Here is a 21,005-nt window from a genome sequence, read left to right on the forward strand (position 1 = left end):
ACACATCATGTTAGGAATGTTAGGTTTTAATTAGGAATTAAAACCATTGTTAAAATATTGAAAGCCAGGAGCTGGTGGCTCAAGCCTTTACTCCTAACTATTCAGGAGGCAGAGATCTGAGAATCAATGGCTAGCCTGCATAGGAAAGTTTATGGAGCTCATCACTAATCAACCACCATAAACTGGAACTGGAAGTGTGGCTCAAGTGGCAGAGCACTAGTCTCAAGAAAAAAATATGCATGTAATAATAATAATAATAATAGAACATATGTGAGCTAAAATCAGGAAGCTTCTTCTCAGGCTATTTACTCAGAAATGAAATACTATATATAATTAAGCTATTTTGTGCTATTATTCAGTTGTGAAGTTTGAACTCGGGGCTTGGGCACTACCACGTTAAGTCCCAGCTCCACTTCTAGTTTGTGAGTGGTTAATTGGAGATAGAGGCTCACAGCTGGCTTTGGTCTCAGATCTCAGCCTAGTAAATAACTAGGGTTATAGGAGTGAGGCATGGTCACCGAGCTCTCAAGTCTTTTCAAAGTAATAATTAAAATGATTTTTCTCTTAAAAGTAAGAGTCACATTTTAAACTAGTAGCCATAATCAATCAGACAATGGGTTATACAATTACTTTATAGGGCTGTGGTTGACTTCTTTTTAAAGTAGAATATAGTGGGGTAAGATCAGATGGGATATGAAATGTCAGGACACATGGTATAAAACAAGTTTAAAAATTGTGTTGTTAACTGTATGTGTATATGAGTGTACAAGAGCATGTGCATGTTTGTGGGAATACATGAACATATGTAGAAACACAATGATTACATATACACAACATATCCCCAAACATTTTTGTGTTTTCCTGTGTGTGTGTGTGTGTGTGTGTGTGTGTGTGTGTGTGTGTGTGTGTGTATGTGTGTGTGTGTGAGTGCTAAATCACCTGAGAGCGCCATTCATTTTCTGGTCAATAAAAACTCATTCTTGGGACTTGGTTTTCTATCTGTAAAACTGGAAAAGGAATGTTCTCTAATTGTGTGTGTGTGTGTGTGTGTGTGTGTGTGTTTGTGTGTGTGTGTGTGTGTGTGTGTGTGTGTGTGTGTGGGACTTGAGTTCAGGGCCTGAATTCTGTCCCTAACATTTTACGGTCAGTGCTAGTGTTCTAGTTATAACTCCATTACCAGATTTTTGGAAGTTAAGTAGAGATAAAATATTCATGGTCATTCCTGCTTGAGGTGGCTTTGAACTGCAACCTTCAGATCTCAGCCTCTTAAAGAGCTTGGATTAGAGGTATTATCAATGTAATTCAGTAATTTTAAATGCATTCTTTAGAATATGTGCAAATAAATGAGACTTTGATGAACATTAACAACTGACCTTATAACCATATCAAATAACTTATGTTTCAAAAAAAGGAAAATAACAATTTTAAGTGGTGAAATTACAGGTTTAATTTTTTTGCCTCTGTATTTTCTACTTTCTAATGAACATGTCTTCTATAATGATAAAAATATGCCTTTATCTTCAAAACACACAGTGTTATGTACATTCACAGGAATTGTTATTTTTCCCCCCACAAAGGCCTGGAAAGGAAAAAAAAACCAAGATTACAAAAGTTTGGAATGAATTCCAAGAGCAAAAAATACTTGGATGGTTTTTTTTTTGTTCATAGGGTCATGACAAGGCAGTTAGTGCCAAGTGTGGAGATGTTTTTTTGCTCTTTTCCAACAAATGTGGTTGCAGGGATGGGGTGGAGGCGGTATACATACATCCTAGCTTTATCACACCATAAATGTTCAAATAAAAGGACATTTCCTTGTATTACGGGCCTTTTCCTGGCAGGAAGGGACTCTAAATGCACTTTCTGATAAAGGCAAGTATTACTTTGTAAGTGTTCTCAGAGTAGTAGATCAAGTTATTTCTGAAGCAGAATCCAAGAGGCCCTAGCAATCCAGTGCTAATTGACCCTGCAAAATTCGCTTCTTCCTTTAACCTTTTGGGTTATATCTACTAATTACTAGATACAATTGTGCTGTTTGAAACAGGCACTAAAAGGAAATGAACAAAAATAATCATGGCACCTCCATATTATTTTTTATTATTTGCCCCCTCAAAAGTTTATTTGAGCCTAGCGCAGTGGCTCATGCCTGTAATCCTAGCTACTCAGGAGGCTAGGATCTGAGGACCAAGGTTCAAAGCCACAAAGGATGAGATTCTTAAGTCCAATTAACCTTTAGAATATGGGAAGTGGAGCTTGGCTCATGGGTTGGGTGGTAGCCTTGAGCTGAAGAGCTCAGGGACAGCGCCCAGGCCAAGTTCAAGTCCCATGACCCACAAAAAGAAGTTTATTTGAATAAAATGTTTATAGTCCTATAGCAATCTTTCTTGAAAATTACTCTCTTCATGTCTTGTTCAGAACTCAGAACTGACTGGGATCATCCATGGAGAGCAATATTGATAGCAATAATACAATTATTAATTTTCAATGAAATTAATGTTAAGTTTTAAAGCACTATGTATAGAGCACTTCACCAACTGCCTTGCATATATCACCTATTTTAGTACTTGTAACAATCCTGTAAAGTGTACACTTGTAATCTAATACTTTTGTTTCATAAGAGAATTGTGCACAGAAGGGAAATGAATGTGACAGAGCCTTGGGTGTCCTGCTAAGGACTTTTGACAGAATATTTTATAAAAGGAACTGGCATGCTTACATTGACATTTAGCCAAGATAATTGGGCAAGTGCGCATCAGTTACTATTAGGATACTCCACGCCCCCCACCACAAGCTTCTAACCCTACATAACTACGAACTGTAGTCCAACCATGATCTTGTATCTTTCTATTTCTTTTTTCATATTGTGATAGTTTTCCCTTCACTCCCCTGGCAAATTCATAATTCACCTCTAAGAATGAGTTTGTGGGATAGTCTCTGGCTGTAGAATAAGCTACTGTGCTACTTGCCTGTGTGTAGGTAATACAACACAACCCCTCCCCTTCTTCCCCCCCCTCACTGGAACTGAGAGCTGGAAGTTAGGCTGACGTGTACAAATGGTGGTCATCCTGAGACTGTTACTTCATCCCTGTAACTGAAATATTATATAATCTACAGTGTGCATATGAAATGTTAAAGATGAAATGCTAGCCTATTCTGCAATACCTTTCTTTCTCTGTACAGAGTAGTAGTGTTTTTCATAGTATGAAGGAGAGTCCTCTAATTAGCGCACTCTAAGGAGGATGTTATTCTATGTGTTGTCTCCCAGAGACCAAATTATACCATACTTTTACTATATCTTAGGAATACAACTAATACTACACAAATACTGTCATGTTAAGGTGAAATTGCATTGGCTAGTGAGAAAGGTCTGTATCTTCATACTTCCTCAAGCAGATTTTGCCTTCATGGTGTTGGGATGAATGACATTCCTACCATCAAGATTTCGAACCCTGAAAATATATTACCTTTTATGGTTAATGTGACTGTATAAATGATAAAAGCAGAATGTTCTAAATTATCTAGTAGAGCACAGTACATTCATGAATCTCATAAAGCTATGAGAGAAAGGTCAGGGGGAGGAAGAAGTTGGAGGTGATGGAGTTGGAAACTGGTGGAAGGGGCCATGAGACAAGGAATGAAGCCTCCAGAAGCTAAGGAAGGTGAGGAGAAGAATACCCTATCAGAAGGAAATTCTGCCTTTAGAAGGAATACAGCTCTCACAGTCTATTCAAACTCACATTGGATCTGAGATGCCTAGAACTATAAGTAATAAATGTGTGTTGTTTAAGCCACTGTAGCCACTGTATTTGGGATCATTGGTTACAAGAGCATTGGATAACTACTAACCCATTTTGCAACACCTTTTTTCTCCCCAAAGTGTAGAAGTGTCTTTTGCAGCATGAATGAATACCACACAATATCTCTCTTGGTTTTCACAGATGTTTAACATAGAATCTTGATTTCTCTGATATGCATTCCTCAGAGCAGAATGCATTGAAGAAGAGGCCACTGCAAATAAGTTTCCCTGAACCTGAAGATAGTGGAGGAGGGAGTGAACATATCCAAGATATGTGCATCACAACTTGGAATGGTGGGCCATGTCTGTAATCCCAGTACTCTGTGAGGCATGAGCCAAAGGATTGCAAGTTCAAAGCCCCGGGGCTGCACATAGCAAGACCCTGTCTCAGAAAAATAAGGACAGGAGTTGTGTGGAAGAGAATTTGTCTAGCATTGATCAGACTCTGGTTTACTTAAAGCAAATTATCAATACACACACACACACACACACACACACACACACACACACACACACACCCCAGAATGTAGTAAAAACAAATTCAGCAGGTTTTTCTAAATGAAGACCCATTGTGGGTACTAATGTGACAAGAACTGTTTATCATAGATCATCTCATGAATATCAAACTTTTCAAAGCACTAATAAAGAGAAAAAATGCTTTAATTATTAATGTCCTATATGAGCATATTAATGAAGTAATTTAGCAAATCTGCAAAAGTTATCAGCCAACACAACCATCTTAAGACCCAGCAAATCCACTTCTTTTTAAAGCAAATCTTCAAAATTCATTTTGCTTAAAATCCCAAAGTTGTTTGGTTAAATGAAAACGTGCCCTCAGCATTACTTTGGCTCTATTGTGAAGAACTCCTTTGATTATACCACAACCTGACTGGTTTTTGTTTATTTCAGATTAATTTCAATTTGATGACTAAAATAAATGTCACTAGATTATTTTTTAGTTACACTGAAAGTGGACAAAACCTATACCTGCTCTATAGAGAGCTGCAGAATGAGACTAGTAATAATTGAATCTCCATGAGTTTCTTGATTACTCTCTCCTACATGGAACCAGTGGATCAAGACCATTTCCTCCCATTTTTCAGAGAAAAGGACACACATCTCTGGGTCTTTGGATTGAAGTAAACCAAGGAGGGATGAATAGACAGGGGAAGGAAGGGCAGCATGGACGGAGCAGAGAAAGCTGGATAGTGACACCGAGGGGTGGTGGGGCCTTGGACACCTCTGGCCGGTGGTATACTTGAGATAAACTCAGGAGGTGATCTCCACACCCTCCCCAGCATTCGTACTACCATCATTTCAGTTTCAGCGGAGGGACGGGGTGGATTTCAGCTGAAGGGAGGGATGTACGGAAGAGCAAGTAAGGTTGCTGACTTCCTGTAGGACCACACCAGCATGCCACCAATCAGAAAGAAGGTGTATCCAGTTGGGTTGTCCTGCAGATCTTGGCACAGTGCCTGCACACATGCCAAGCCAACTGAGTGTGGCTGGCATCAATGGTAAGAACTCCCTAGCCCCACAGTTTCCCAGACTCTCTCCCCATCCTCCACCCTCCATCCCAGTCCAGCTTGCTTAGGCTCTTACCTCTGGTGGAAGTGACCACAGAAGACCGGAGCAGCAGGTTGAGCCAGGATAGAAGGGAACCTGATGTCTCTGGGAGGTTCATATTGCTTAAGCTTCCAGCAGGATTCTAGAAAACTAGGAGAGGACTGGTCCAAGATAGTGGATTCAAGTGAGGCACCAAGTCTTTTGCATTCATTGTAAGTCCAGCCCAAAAACTTTGTGTCTGGAATAAGGAACTGGGATGAGGAAGCAAAGACACTTTGGGAAAAAAAAAGTTGGGTTTTGGCTAGCCAAAATGAAAACAAAACAGAAGGTAAGAAAGGCTGAGGTCAACTGTCTTGGCTGGATATCTCCAACTTGTACTTGCATACCTGCACATCTCTGGAGTTATATACCATGGCCATTGAGTTTTCCAAGGTACTATAGTAACGGGGCTCTCTGTGTCACCAGGCAATTTACTCTGTACCCACTTGTATTACCCCCAAATGCCAATACCTTCCTCCCATTCTTGTTGCGTACTAATGAGGTTGGCTACTGTGTAGGTAAAGATGTGATGGTTGCCATTGTTTTCTGCTACTAGAACTTGGATTCTAGGCAATGACAGTCTTCTGAATGTCACAGCAAAGGGGGAGTTTCCCCCTAGTCTCTCTCATGGTGTTATCCTGGCTCCACTCACCAACATCCAATCTAGGATAGGAGCCAGTTCTGAGTCCTCATTGCTCTGTTAGATACATGACATTTTCTAACAATATTTGAATGCATTGTTATTTTAAACATTTCCCACTCAGGTGCTTCTCTACTCTGCTTCTTCTTGGATAATTGCTCAAGAGAGAGGGCAAAGAGAGTTTGTGGGTGACCCCCCAGTGCCTATTGTGCCCTGAACAAGTATCAGTAAATCGGTGAGATCAGCTGTGCTGTTGGGGACAAAAGACGTCTGAAATAAATCACAATTACAGTATATAAATCATATTTACAGCATATGCATTTATTTTATTAAATATACCACTCTCCAGCTCTAATTATTTTCTTGCAAATACATGCTTCATTAATAGTTATGGTTTAAAACACTTTATTTTGTTGGCATATTATGGTTTCTTTTTGCAGTTATTTGTTAATGGCCACTGAGTTATTCTATTGCTCACGTATTATAAACAATATTGCAATAAAAATGAACTAGGTTGACTTTCATTCCTTTATGTGCACCCACAGGATTAGTATAGAAAAGTCTTATAGTAGACATCATAGAATAATTACAAAGTATAATATTCAAGTTTTCCCACAAAAATCCATAATATTATCTTCTTAATATTATTTTCCTGAAAGCTTGTTTTGTTTGTTTCTCAGACTGTAGATGATAGGATTCAGATGTGGGGGAACAATGATATAAAAAACAGAATAATGTTCTGAATCATCTCAGAGTTTACTGGAGGTCTTAAGTAAATGACAGCACCACAACTGAAAACACAAACACTACAAGAATGTGTGGGACACAGGTGGAAAAGGCCTTTCCTTTTCTTTCACTGTGAACTTCAGCACTGTTGAAAATATGCAAACATAGGACATGATGATGAAAATAAAACAGCCACTGACTGCTCCAAACACAGAAATAAAACTTCAGAGTGTGCTGCTAAAGGTGTCTGAGAAGGCCAGCCTTAATAGAGAAGGTACATCACAGAAGAACTGAGGGGCCAGAGTAGACCAACAGGAGGACAGCCAAAAAAGTGTTGCCAGTGTGAACAGTTGCATAGATGAGTAAGGAAGCCAGTGTGGTCTGGACACAAGCGTGGTTCATGATGACAGGGTAGTAGAGTGGCTGGCAAATGGCCACATACCAGTCCTGGGCCCCCATGGGGAGGAACGAAGTTTCCACAAAAGCACAATAAATGACTAAGAAAATCTGTGTCACACAGCCATCCATGGAAATGATTCAGATGTTGGAAACAGTGACAGAAATGTAGCATGTGTCCAAGATGGACAGGTTCCGGAGGAAGAAATATATGGATGCATCCTGTCCATGTGGTGACAGTGATGATGAGAAGATTCCCTAGCTGGGTGGCCAGGTACATGAGCAGATACGAAACCGAGAGCAGGAGCCTGAGCTCCCACACCTCAACAAAGCCCTCCAGGAGAAACACTCACCACCACACTGATATTGGCCATGTTCTAAAAATTCTGAATAGAAGAATCAGAGATTTTTAAAAAATGATATGATCATGAGCATTTTCTCTGATATTGTTTACTTCTGTTTTATGCAATTAAACTTCACCTATCAAATATCAAAAAAATATCTGGACATTGCACATGAAATGATACAAGGTTGAAATCAAAGGCTATGCAATGGAATACCATATAGAAAACACAATGAGACCAAAGTGAGCTGGGTACCTCTCCTTGAGCAGAAAAGAAATAAGCTGGCTCTTGATTAGAACAAGGTGTACTCTCATCTCAAAGCCAGAATCTGTCATAAAAATGAAGAGTGACAACTGGTTCCCATCTCACTGACTTACTGGATAGCCACAGGCTCAACAGGATGAAAGTCCTTCAGAAAGATGCAGTTTAATTCCATGCTTCTCCACTCTCCCATGACTTACTCTTTAGTAGGCTAAATCCCATTCCGATTTCTGGTGTCAGCTTAAAGCTCACTTCCTCAAAAGGACCTTCTTAGAGAACTGTATTGTGTTCCCTTGGTCATTCTATCTTACAGACTCCCTGTTTCTCACAAATAACACACACATTCATATACTATATATACATTTGCATGTATTTATGTGTCTATGCAAAAGTGGCTTCTTTCCCTAACTATTTGGAGGTCATGACATTTATCATTCTTTCAGTCTCCCAGTAAGGACTCATACAAAATAGCCACATTAGTTGCAATAAAGAGTGTTGAAAATTATGACAAAACTTTGACTTGTTCATGGGTTTGTTTCTAAAGGCAATTGGAGATTTCTGTGTTACACGTGTTGCATGTGGTTGTGGTTAGCTGTCCAGCTGTCTCCCACATGGACAGTGAGATCTTCAAGGCCAATACTTTGTGCCATAAATTATTGACTACTCAGTATCTGATACAATGGTTACTATGAAACATATTGTAATTTGTGTGTTTGTAGAACTAAAACTTGAGATTCCCTTCCAGATCAACATCCCAGAGAAGGGACAGGAGATAGTTTTGAATAAGAATGAGCCACATAAGAAGTATATACAACCATTCCCCCTGATCTCAATATTTCTAATACAAATGCTCCAGGCAACAATGAGTGGTAATCAAATTGGTTTTTTTCTTTACATCTAAACATAACTCAGTGCATGTACACTATGATAAGACACCCACATCTTCAGAAGTATAAGCGTAGCACACACAAACTGGCATGTCTCTAACGGCCAGAGCCTGACTCTGACGGCTTTTAGTAGCAAACCACCACAGCTAGATCAAAATGTTGAGCTATCTTCAACTACTTGAGAAAAATCTAATGAAAACACCTGTACTCCCCATTTATTGCTTTGTTGCATGTTTGCAGCTTGTTTTGGCTAATTATTACTGAATAAATGTGTTTATCTTGTAGATAAAAGATTTTAAGGCATTGAGTCCATGATGTGGGTGAGGTATTAAAAAGACCCTTTAATAACACAAAGTTGTATACTGCATACTTTTGAAAGTCCATGCAGGGGATGAGGTAGGTGAATGAATTTCTTCTATAACCAGTAGAGTATACATGATATTTATGTTTCAAGAGTATGATATTTATGTTTCAAGCCCTGTGTGGTGAGTCAACTGCACTATGTGATATCTAACAGAAGCTCATCAGAAGAGAAAGAATCTGACAGTGGTATTATACATGGTTCTTGAATGCTAGGCAAGAGCTCTACCCTTAATCTCCATCCTGAGTGAGCTCAAAGCAAATTTATTTAGTCATTGGAACTGAGGGAGTTTTCTCTGTGATACTAGAGATGCTAGTATTGCTATTGTTAACCACTTACTAAGATTTTACTACATGCAGTACTTAAAGTGTTCTGAGCCTAAGTCTAATTTTTCACATTTATGTGACAACTGTTAAGTGATCCTCATTTCAGAGACAACAAAACTAAGATACTGTGAGTTAAAGCAATGTGATCAAAGTTAAGGGACTAATCAGTAGGGAAGAATGCTAGGCTCTATCGGCTGAGAAGCAGATTATAGGTATCTTAAAAATTATTTAATTCATGTATTCATGTGTGCAAAACTCTTGGAATGCCTGGCAGCTTTCCTTCTTTCTCTCTCTTTCTCTTTTTCTCTTTCTCTCTTTCTCTTTTTCTTCCTTCCTTTCTTCCTTCCTTTCTTTCTTTCTTTCTTTCTTTCTTTCTTTCTTTCTTTCTTTCTTTCTTTCTTTTCTTTGCCAGTTCTGGGGTTTCAACTCAGGGCCTTGGCACTGTCCCTGGGCTTTCTCAAGTCTAGCACTCTACCACAGCACCACTTCCAGCTTTTTCTCTGTATGTGATATTGAGGAATCAAACTCAGAGCTTTATGCATGCTAGACAAGCATTCTACAACTAGGCCATGCACCTTGCCCAAATGCCTAGCATTTTAAAAGTGACTAGTACACTTTGACGTACAGTGTAATGAAATGGTACACATCATCATCTTAGTGACTTTGTTGGCAAAATTGTGGAATTGAGAGAATTAAAGCTAGTTCTTAAAAATCAAGAGAATTAAAGCTGTTTGCCCAACCAGTCTGTAAAAATTGACAATGTATGCCATCAAAGAAACTTTGCTTCACTGTTAAGACTTCTATAGAAATACTACAGTTGTAAATTTTCTGGATTAGAAAGAAGAGAGTTGTATTGCTTAAAGAAGCCTAATTAGGGACTAAGTATGTAGACACATGCTGTAATCCCAAACTATTAGGGAGGTAAGAACAGAGATAAAGGAGAATGGTAGTACTAAAGCTGACCTGCACAAAACACAAGCATTTATCTGGAAAATAACTAAAGTAAAATGGGACTGAGGAAGTGACTCAAGTGGTAGAGTGCCTGTCTAGTCACCTTGAGGTCCTGAGTAAAATTAGTAATACTATCTTATAGCTTAGAAAAGTTTATGTTCTCTTTTGTACTTATTTGCAAGTTCAATTCTATCGGTAAACTTGCAATCAGGCAGATATTACATAAGTACAAATATATGCAAACATTCTACAACCAAACAGTTAACATCAAATGAAATCTATTATTTTCATCATATTGTTGCAGAAAATATAGGACTTTTTTCCCAAAACAGTTAGCCCATGGGATGTTTTTTAAAGTTAGAATATGTTAATGCTTTTTGCTATCATGTATTTTTTCCACAAGTGTTAGATAACTGCACTTTAAAGTCAATAACCACTGCTTACAAGGCTTGATTTCTACACTTTTTATTATGTTTAAGATTTGAAGTTTAAAATAAGCAGAGTAAGAGAATTCTCTAAGACAAGACATTCTGCCACTCAAAAACTGAAAAATCTCTTAAGTGCCTAAGTACATGAAACAAATTTATTCAGCAAAGTGTTCTATGCCACAGTCTCTGTCATTCCTATTACTGTTCATCACTACAATCTGTTAACCAGCATGAGCCTATCCAGCCTAAATAGAAAATACAGAGAGAAAAAATATGAACATGTTTAGAAAGAAACTTTCAAGTAAAAAAGTCAAAACAGTACAATATCAAGCCAAGAATTATGGAACAATTTATCAATTGCATGTTACAACTAGACTCGTATATTTTTATCTTCTCTGTCATCATTTAAGTAACTATCACAGAACAAAATGTAATTTTTGAGACAGAGTAGAAAAATGGATCCAAATTTGCATACAGTGAGAACAGGTATTTGAGATCAATACACACTAAAAAGGCATGACTTCAAATGTTATCCTTAAGATCAGAAAGTAGACACAATTAAACAGCTGATTCATGACCTCCCAACATGTTTTGCAGAATTTTCTTGTTTGCAAGAATTTTGGGGTCCAGACAGACTTTCCTCCCGTCCTTCAGCGTGGCTCTGCAGAAAAGAACAGAATCATGTGTGTGTGTGTGTGCGTGTGTGTGTGTATCCTAATCAGACTATCAGAAGAAGAGATCTGTGAAACTGGATCAGATCATGTAGAAGGGAAGGAGGTAACCCGGAATGTGCCACTAAAACGGAATGGGGGACTTACATCACTTGGACCTTTTCACAGTGGGGTCCTGACTGGATCACCTCCAATGACTGGATCTTACTGGGATGAATTCCAGAGATGGTTTTCAAACAAATGCAGCGCAGTTCAGTGTACAACTCTATATCATCACCTATGGCAGAACGAATGACTCATGATCATTTGTCTCAGTTTCCTTATTTATAAGTCAACAGTAATTATTGCTCTCCCATACAACTGTCAAGGCTATAACTGGCAAATCTTTAGTAACATACCTAGCCCATTACCTATTGCATGTGAACAAGCCACTAACGATAGCTTGGAGTTATTGTGCAATGACACTCCAGTTTCAGAAGCCCTACAACTGCTTTCCCGGCCCTCAACTCCCCTCCACACACTTGCAGGGGGGCAGGGTTTTTGTTACCTTCAACGTTTCCTAAATAGCGCCCTTGTTTTCCATAGGCAGGGGGAACCAGCATGCTCAAGAATACAGAAAGCAGCAGCAACGCCTGGAGGAGTGGAAGGAAGCTGGCACGGAGGCAGGAAGCTTTGGTGTCAACTCTGCGTGTCATGTTGGAGAACACTGAGCTAATTAACGTTCTTCCCAGAGCCAGGAGACCTCACCGTGAGGGTGGCTGCTGAGTATGGAGCGAGTGGCTTTATATACCCTGCCTGAGGTACTTGATATCCCTACTCCTGGCCAATAAAGGGGAAGACGTGGGGATGGAGGAAGTGAGGCTCTGTGGTGATTATATCCCTTACAGCATTGTCCATGTGTGCCCAACCCAGATAAACCAGACAGATCAAAATTCCTGCCAAAGTAGTTGCAATTTGTGCATCATTCCTACTCTCCGCTTTCAATACAGCTAGGCCTTACAAGTGTACAACCACTCCACCTACAGAGAGAGGTAGGAATGAGATTGAAATGATACAACCTGTATTAGCTTTGTATGATCTGGTAAATATCAACTTTTGGGCTTTCTGTCTTCTACATGAATTGTCTTTTGTAAATTCACCCAGAAAGAAGCAGCAAACCTACCATCCTCTTTTTTTTTCTTTTTCCTGTATTTTTTTAAATAATTCTTTCCCTTTCTGTCCCAAGGATTGAACTCAGGCCTTTGTGCTTATTGGACAAGTATATTAGCACCCTCTTATATTATCATACTTTTGGTTGGTACAAACAAACAAGGAGAGCATAAAGTCAGTCTTTTTACTTTTTTATTTTTGTGACAGGGTGTCTATCATTCCGTAGCTTGATCTAGTCTCTCACACATTTTTTTCTAATCACCTCCCAAGTACTGAGGTTGTAGGTAAATTTTAATTTTTTAAACGAATCTTGTCATGAAAAAAGTCATCATTATCAAAGTTCATGAGGAAGTCCTAACAAGTTTCTTTTTGTTAAAATTTTCTAAGCATCTTAGTCAGCATTGACATCAAGCATTTCTGCTCATTTTGTAATAAGTCAAGTATTATAAATTGAGCAACAATTGTGTGCCAGACATTATAACATTCTTATGTGACTTGCTCATTTAACTATTCCTTTCTTTAGAAGCAAGTCCTAAAATATTTAGTCAAAGAAATGATATATAAATAATATTCTAATACCATGACTATTGCTGTTAACTTGTATTTCTGTCATTTGTTTAATTTTCTTCCACTTACATAATGACACTGCATAAAAATAGGTAAAATGCTTTAAAAATCAGTCATTCCATTAAACTCAGTTATAAAAATTATAGTTTTGATGAAAGCTGAAAGTAGAAGAAACAAATGTATGAGGGGTGGAGATTGGGGGGAGGGAAATGGGGACCAAGACATGAGAAAGGGTATCAATGTATGTGAATTAATGCACCTTCTATCTGGAAAATATAATGTAACCCTTCTATTAATTACAACAAAAATATATGAAAAAGAAGAAACAAATGTAAAAGGTTCTTGAGTTTTAAAATAACTTGATAACACTTATTATAAATTTTCTATTTTCACTCTTTATTGTGGTAAGTTATTTTATCTCTTTTTCCCCCATTAAGTTGCCCTACAAAATACCAGAGTCATTCAGGAAGCAAGTAGGTTTCCATAAGACCTAAAATTAAACTTATCTGTTAGCTATTTTATATAAAGTAGTTAGAGACATTAGAGGAATATTATCCATTAAAATTGAGGCCTATATGTATTCTGCCTTACACACCATTGTGAAGTGGTATTCCTCAAGTCCTTCACCTAAATATAGGGAAAGAAAGCATTTGGTACAGAAGTTCCTGGGATAAGTAACATTTGGACTTAGTGAAAGGGCCTTAGTTAATAAATTGCAACACTAGGTGACAAAAGAATTTTATAAATGCTGAAACCAAATGGGTCTCCTGGACAGCTCTGAGTTGACAAGAATTGCTTCTGACCCCAATCACCCTGAAACTGAAGCTAATGGAGTCCTGCAACATATTTGCAGAAGTGATTATTTTTATTTTAGATAATATCATTTATTGATCACCATAGGTGTGAACATTACCAAATTTGACAACATAGACCTCTACTTGAAGAAATTCGAATACAATGGTGTCTCAGAGCTTATGTTAGCAAGGACCACTGGTACTATTTGTTTATGTAACAAGTCAACCTAAAATGTAGTGGGTTTAAAGATCAATGCGTTCTTTCTGATGGTTCTTTACATTAGTGAGAGCTTCTTCCCCAGCCTCACCATGAATGTGGCCAGACAATAACAGAACTGGCTGAATCAAAATGGTTTCCTTCTTACAGGAAATGGTGGGTGCTCTTATGTGTATGTTCCCATTCCTTGAAGTGGTGTAACTTCTCAGTAATAAATCCAGTGGGAGGAAGTGAGAGAGAAAGAGAGAAAAAGAAATTTGGTGGTGGGGGGAGGGAGAAAAAGAAAGGGAACGAAAAGGAAAGGAAAAAGGAAAATAATAAGGTATGCCATCCCTTCCACTCCTTCACTTCTCTTGTATCTGTTCTACCTTGTCTTATTCTTTACTTCCTTTTTCTTCCCTCCAAGCCTTTCTTTCTCCTTTTGAGAAAAATCACATTTTTCAGGACTCTGGAATATATAGAAACAAAATTTTAGATCCCAACTATAGGTACTTCTCTGTGTATAAAGTATGAGACATACAGTATTAATTTACCTGACTAAGAGTAAACCAGGCCTGTCAGCCAGTATCAGAATCCAGCTATACATTGCTTCTTTTCCTTGATTTAGTCATGAAGGCAGCTAGAAATCCCCAGGTGTCCCTTCTATGTGGTAAATTTCTCATGACATCCAGGAAGGGGTTTTGAGGTTGTGTATAGGAGTTACCCATAATAATTCTTTTCCGTGTGCAGGGATTTGAAAAGGATGAAAGAAAAACAAAGCCACTAGTCACATTTTATCATAAGCCTTGTCATACCCTCAAGAATTGAAGGCTTATGTGATATGTCACACCCATAGGCCTGTAAAAATTGTCTGGATTAGAACAATTACAGAAACTGGATTTTGGTTGATCAGTTATTTAATTCCAAGTGATTTCATATATGAGAGAGAGTGTTTCAGGTGCATAAAAGTGAAAATAGTTTTTGAGGTGACAACTAAGCAACTATGATACACATTGTTTAATTTTCTTTAGATATCAGTCCTTGAATTTGTGAATAACTAGTAATTGTAGAAATGACAGGCAGTAGCTATTATGAGTTGTACTTTGATAATGCATTATTATATATACTTTTATTTTAGAATGGCCACATAATAGGAATGAAAATTAGAGGTGTCAACCAAACTAAAAGTCTTGCTTCTAGAAAATCCCAAAGATCTTGAATGATAATAAAACTCAAAATAATCAGGAATTATTATTTTTTAAAAATGCATTTTAGTATCTAAACATTAGTTCAAATATCATTATTATAATGAAGTATTATTCAGTATTTGGGACTTATATAACAAATCAGGGAGACTGTTCAAAATGCTAAAAATCTGAAATCCAAACATCCACAAGAATTTGGTTATCTATTTAATTATTCTATCATACACAAGATACAAAAGAGACCCTATTTGATAAAGTAAGGAATATCTTTATAAATTTAATAATTGTTAAGGGTTTTAATGATAATTCTGCTTTTCTATAATGCTAAACTCTGTCAGTAAACACACATCCCCTCTATGTTAGCATTACCTTTTATTCAATTCTATGGATACAACAATATATAGCAGTAGAAAATACATTAATTAAATTGATATTTCATATAAAATGGGACAATAAACCTTATGCTAGATATAAGTATGCAAATAATGTATCAGTATGTTATACTAATCTATGCCAATATAAATGTATATAAAGTATTAATCCAATTGCTGTGTGTGAGAGACAAAGAGAGAATTTTTTATATTACTCTCCTTTCTTTCCTTTCCTTGCTTTTTCTATGAGCAAGCTGTTCATTTCAATTTCTACCTTAGTATCAGAGACACAGCAGAGCAGGTCTCATTTAGCCTACATTGTCATTTGTTTAAATATTTCCTTTGTGCTGGCTACTGTCTTAGGGAGTGAGATATTTCTGCCCCTATGGAGAATACAGTAAAAGTGGAATATATCAATGATAAACAAATGCCCACTTGTATATCTATAACCTCTACATTCACATTGGTGAGAAAATGTTATAAAGGAAAACTACAAGCTACTGTGGCAGGATGAAAAAAGATTAAATGTGGTCAGATGGATTACCTTAAAGAAACAATGGAAGTTGGCCAAGCGAAAGTAGAGGATAGGTATTGTAGCTGGGGAGTGAAAAGGGTGCATATGCTAGTTCTCTGAGGGAGAAAAGAATTAGGCTCACCTTAATATGAGAGAAATTACTGATTTTCAAACACTATATATCAGGATGACTTGTTAATTCACACAGTCATTCTATGCCACACATAAGTAACGTGGAGATCGAAAAAAAAAATGATAGATGTTCTACAAGAGTTCTTAGTAGATGAGTTATAGGTGTTACAATCCTAATACCCAGCATCTAGAAAATTCAATGGAAATATCACAAGAGAAAGCATTCACTCTATAGGAGTGACAGAGAGAATTTCATGGAGTTATGCCTTGAGATGAGTTTTCAGGGATGAGTAATTCATGTCTTATTGACAAAACAGAGAAACTTCCTTCCAGGTATAACCATAGCAAATGCAAAACACAGACCCAGGAAAGAGCATGAACGATTAAAGAATAAGTATAACAGAGACATGAAGTAATAATAATATAGCAAGATGACACAGAATCTTGTTTGATGTGCTTAGCAACTTTAATTTCATGTCTAAGCCACAAGAAGTGTCTCAGTCAGTGTGTGTTACTGTAACAAATACCTCTTAAAAGGGAGGAAAGGTTCCACCTCACTCCAGTTAGAATAGCCAGGATCAGGAAAACGAATAACAACAGCTGCTGGAGGGGATGTGGCCAGGAGGGATCACTACTACACTGTTGGTGGGAGTGCAAACTAGTTCAACCACTATGGAAAGCAGTGTGGCAGTGCCTCAAAAGGCTAAACATAGAACTCCCCTATGACCCAGCAATTCCACTACTTGGCATTTACCCAACCATCCAGAAACAAGGACATACTAAATCCACTAGCACAACAATGTTCACTGCAGCACTATTCACCATAGCAAAGATATGGAACCAACCTAGATGTCCCTCAGTTGATGAGTGGATCAACAAGTTGTGGTATTTGTACACAATGGAATTCTATGCTGCTGTCAGAAAGCATGACATTGCCCCATTTGTTAGGAAATGGAAAGACTTAGAAAAAATCATATTAAGTGAAGTAAGCCAGACTCAAAGGAACTTAGGCTCAATGGTTTCCCTCATTCGTCATAATCAGTAGAAACCTTGGGCTCTACTAGCAGAGATCTGCAATAGAGCAAAATCTTGATACATAAGGCCTTATAATGTGAAGCTAATTGAAAGGACCTCCAGGATATTGAAACAAAAGCCATATAATGAATGATTGTTGTCCTTAATGTACTATGTTGTCTCTCATCTCTTTTGCTGTCCCTTGTTTATCTCATATTGGTATAGTATCTCACTTTGTTATCTGATATATTGAATTTATTTGTATTTGGATATTTGAAATTTGATAGGGAAGGGAGAAAACCAAGATGGGTGTGGGGTGTGGGGGGGGGAGGGAAATGGGTACCAAGACATGTGAAAGGGTATCAATGTATGTGAATTAATGTACCTTCTATCTGGCAAATATCATGTAACCCTTTTACTAATTACAATAAAAAAAAAGAAAAAAAAGGGAGGAAAGGTTTGTTTGGACTCACAGTTTTGGAGGTTTCAATCCATGCCTTATTGACCCTTTGGGCATGAGACAGCATACTACATGCCATAAGAGGAACACATGATAAATAGAGGCCTGCTTACCTGGTGACGGAGTGTGAAGGAGGGGTCAGAATCACTGTATTTACCTTCATGGGCATGTTACTGATGACCTAATACCTTACAGAAGGCCCACCTCCCAACAGCATGTAGCTAGCTGGTAACCTATCAGCTAAGGAGATGGAGATTCAAGGTTTAAAATTTAAGACATAGTCTTGATCCTATCTGTGCTTTCTAAAGAGCCCAGGGGCTATTGTTGTTGTGGAAGGGTAACTGGAAGGGGAGTGAGCTGTGAGATAAATAGCCAGAGTTGATGTGAGGGATAGAAAAACAAGAGCTATCCCCACAAGGCAAGAAAAGCAGCGTTGATTTCATGAGCAGTGAATGATATCAAATGAAAGATAAATAAGATCCATTCTAACAGTATGAGAAAGTAGAAACAGAATGCTGAAAAAGTTGACATTGCTCAAGATGCATTGTATTCATAAACTGCTTTGCACAGCTACCTAAAGATCATAAATTGATAATAATAAAGAAGAAGCAACGTGAACTTTAGAAATCTTTTATTTTTTTCAAAAAAGACTAAAATATTTATAAGACCCAAATAAAAAGTATAGTTTTAATAGAATAAGTATGAAATCTATTTTTATTACTTTCTTAGAACAAAGTGGTCAAAACCTTTCAATGACACATTATCCAAACTCAGTTATCAGTGCTATGTTGAAGACTAGATAGTTAATTCATACTTAAACATGTCAAATGCATTTTCATGACTTTCAGGTATAGCTCATTCTTATAAACAAATTAAGTTCATCTCTCCAAAAGCTAGAAGCCAGGAATTTATCTGTTTCTTCTTCACCCATTCAAAACATACCTTTAGTGACCTGAGTAATAATATTTCTAATAAAATAATAAATAGCATGTACAATCAAAGTTTAATGAAGTAATGACATTATGCCATACTAAGAAGACATCAAATGTCTAAAGTTATATGAAAAGGATATATTGATCCTTACATAACAAAATTTTTAGAAATAAGGAAATAGATCTTTCACAAATTACTGTATGACATAGTAGATTTCTAACACAATAAACTTAAATATTATACTATAGTCAAGAGTACAGCACTTGTGTAACTCACTAGCCATGAAACAAGAATAGAATATTTCCTCTGTCATGGAAGGAAAGTGAATTATGTGTTCTTCCCTCAACAATATTCTAAGAAAACAGCAATCATCTATTACACCCACAACCTTTTCATTAGCACTATCAAGATTCTGGTGTACAAATGCATTAGTCACCTTTGATTCAAAGCAATTTAAAAGATTTATAGCCAATGACTCTTTTTTCTTTTCTTTAATTGTAATTAATAGAAGGGTTACAGTTATATTCGCCAGATAGAAGATGCATTTCTTCACACACGTTGATACCCCTTCTCATCTTTTTGTCCCCATTTCCCTCCCCCACCCCCTTCCCTTATCTGTTTCTCCTCCTTCCCTATCCTATTTCAAACAAACAAATAATCGTATATACAATATGCCAGATAACAAGATAAGATACTGTAACAACATGAGAATAACCAAGGGACAGCAAAAGAGATGAGAAATAACATAGTACATTAAGAATAACAATCATACATTATATGGCTCTTGTTTCCATATCCTGAAGGTCCTTTCATTTAGCCTCTTCCTATATGACCTTACATATCTAGGTTTTGAGCTATTATAATCCTCAGCCAATGACTCTTGACCAGCCAATCTAGTCAATTGCCCAAGAATTTAATGATAACAGAAAAAAAGGATAATGAACAACAAAAGATACTATGCTAAATACTTCATTAACTGAGAAGAAGTCTTTCCCTCACACTCTTCAAGGGAGGGATTCCACAGAGAAAGCAGTTGAGAGGAAAACAAAACAACAAAAACCCTTCCTTCTTGTCTTCCATAGGCTCACAGGCTTCTTCCAACAACCATTCCAATGAAGACTAAAATGTGGTTCCAGATGGCTGATCACTTGTTTTTCTGATTTCACTGCTGAGAAAAGAATTATATCAGTTAAACCCAATTTTCACACTTCATCCCACTCTCATTCTGCTTTCAAAGCACTGTACTTAAACTGAACGGAGAGGTGAATATAAGCAAAGTATTGTTTACTTCATACACTGCATTTTCATGTAAAATTGATGATAAGGGTTTTTCTAGACCATCGTACAACCGTCTGTCCTTGCAACCAACCCTTTTATTCTACCCCTGGGTGGAGAATAGGATAGCCATATCCCGACTAGAGTTTGGAAGAGATTAAGAACCCATAAAGCTCAGAGTCCCAAGTACCTGTCCAACATTTTCTCTAAGACTTTCTTCATCCAAGGGGCTTCTGGATCCAGGCAGACTGTGTTCTGGTTCTTCAGGAAGGCTCTGCAGAGAGAATCAGAGGACGTCTGCATGAACCTTGGCGGGTGCTGCAAGACTCAAAGTTGGGGGAGAAGGGAAGGGGGCTTCCCTCTTGACAAAGTCACCCACCGTGCACAGCACACTGAACTTACATCACTTCCACCTTGGAGCAATGCGGGCCTGCGGGGGTGACCTGCAGCCTCTTGATCATTCTGGGGTGAACTCTGGGCGAGGTGTGTAAGCACGTGCATCTCAGCTCCCTGGCGACCACCGCATTGATTGGACCAGCTGGAGAAGAGAGAGGAGGTGTGGGGAGGGTGATTAGAAGAGAGCCCTCTCCTCCGCCCCTGGATTGCAGCAGTTCTTCAGAGGGTGCGATCTGCAGCCCTGCCAAGGCTCGCACCCAGGCTCCTACCTTCTACTTGATGCCAGGATGGCGTCAGCAGCAGCAGCAGCAGCAGCAGCGGCAGTGGCAGCGGCAACCGTGCGCTCTGTGCGCACCCGGCGCCCGCGGGGCGGCGGGAGCAGGCGGGGCTGCTGGAAGCCAGGCTCATAGTGGCAAGAGGAGCGCAGGGAGGAGCGTGGGTCCTCGGGAGAGGCTGGAGGAGGCGTGGGGATCGCAGGCTCGGGAGCACTGTGGTTTCAAGCCTTCTTTGCACGCCTTTTTATCCGCCTTTCGCAGGAAGCCCAAGCCTGAAGCTGGTTGTTGGGGAATTCCCTAGGCCTGGGGTAGGAGGTGGTGGAGGGATGCAGGCA

The 21,005-nt window shown here is 38.3% G+C and overlaps 2 protein-coding genes and 1 long non-coding RNA gene across 5 annotated transcripts in view; 1 reads left to right on the forward strand and 2 right to left on the reverse strand.

The window, feature by feature from the left end:
• Nucleotides 1-12,060, forward strand: part of LOC150055614 (uncharacterized) — a 44,659-nt gene extending 32,599 nt beyond the window's left edge. For all 3 annotated transcript variants that reach the window (XR_016537382.1, XR_016537383.1, XR_016537384.1), the window contains one exon: nucleotides 11,975-12,060. This is a non-coding gene — a long non-coding RNA (uncharacterized LOC150055614). The remainder of the gene's footprint in view (nucleotides 1-11,974) is intronic.
• Nucleotides 10,740-12,084, reverse strand: LOC150055615 (platelet basic protein-like). Its single transcript, XM_090343440.1, has 3 exons — nucleotides 11,937-12,084; nucleotides 11,537-11,663; nucleotides 10,740-11,379 (listed from the first exon to the last, which is right to left on the reverse strand). The coding sequence occupies exons 1-3, from the start codon at nucleotides 12,082-12,084 to the stop codon at nucleotides 11,277-11,279; spliced, it is 378 nt and encodes a 125-aa protein (XP_090199566.1). The 3' UTR covers nucleotides 10,740-11,276.
• Nucleotides 12,085-19,347: 7,263 nt separating this feature from the next.
• On the reverse strand, nucleotides 19,348-20,803 carry LOC150055616 (alveolar macrophage chemotactic factor-like). The gene is made up of 4 exons (XM_090343978.1): nucleotides 20,665-20,803; nucleotides 20,402-20,537; nucleotides 20,190-20,273; nucleotides 19,348-19,892 (listed from the first exon to the last, which is right to left on the reverse strand). The coding sequence occupies exons 1-4, from the start codon at nucleotides 20,801-20,803 to the stop codon at nucleotides 19,844-19,846; spliced, it is 408 nt and encodes a 135-aa protein (XP_090200104.1). The 3' UTR covers nucleotides 19,348-19,843.
• Nucleotides 20,804-21,005: the final 202 nt, after the last annotated feature.

This window comes from Megascapheus bottae, chromosome 13 (assembly GCF_031878675.1).
Source record: "Megascapheus bottae isolate mThoBot1 chromosome 13, mThoBot2.hap1, whole genome shotgun sequence".
NCBI lineage: Eukaryota > Metazoa > Chordata > Mammalia > Rodentia > Geomyidae > Megascapheus > Megascapheus bottae.

Excerpts from the sequence above, each read along its gene's own strand:
- LOC150055615 (XM_090343440.1), bottom strand. The coding sequence starts at position 12,084 with ATGACACGCAGAGTTGACACCAAAGCTTCCTGCCTCCGTGCCAGCTTC. Across the intron at positions 11,664-11,936 it reads CTATTTAGGAAACGTTGAAG|ATGATATAGAGTTGTACACT; the intron begins GTAACAAAAACC and ends CTGCCATAGGTG. Across the intron at positions 11,380-11,536 it reads TGTGAAAAGGTCCAAGTGAT|AGCCACGCTGAAGGACGGGA; the intron begins GTAAGTCCCCCA and ends TCTTTTCTGCAG.
- LOC150055616 (XM_090343978.1), bottom strand. The coding sequence starts at position 20,803 with ATGAGCCTGGCTTCCAGCAGCCCCGCCTGCTCCCGCCGCCCCGCGGGC. Across the intron at positions 20,538-20,664 it reads ATCCTGGCATCAAGTAGAAG|CTGGTCCAATCAATGCGGTG; the intron begins GTAGGAGCCTGG and ends TCTCTTCTCCAG. Across the intron at positions 19,893-20,189 it reads TTAGAGAAAATGTTGGACAG|CAGTGAAATCAGAAAAACAA; the intron begins GTACTTGGGACT and ends TTCTTTTCTCAG.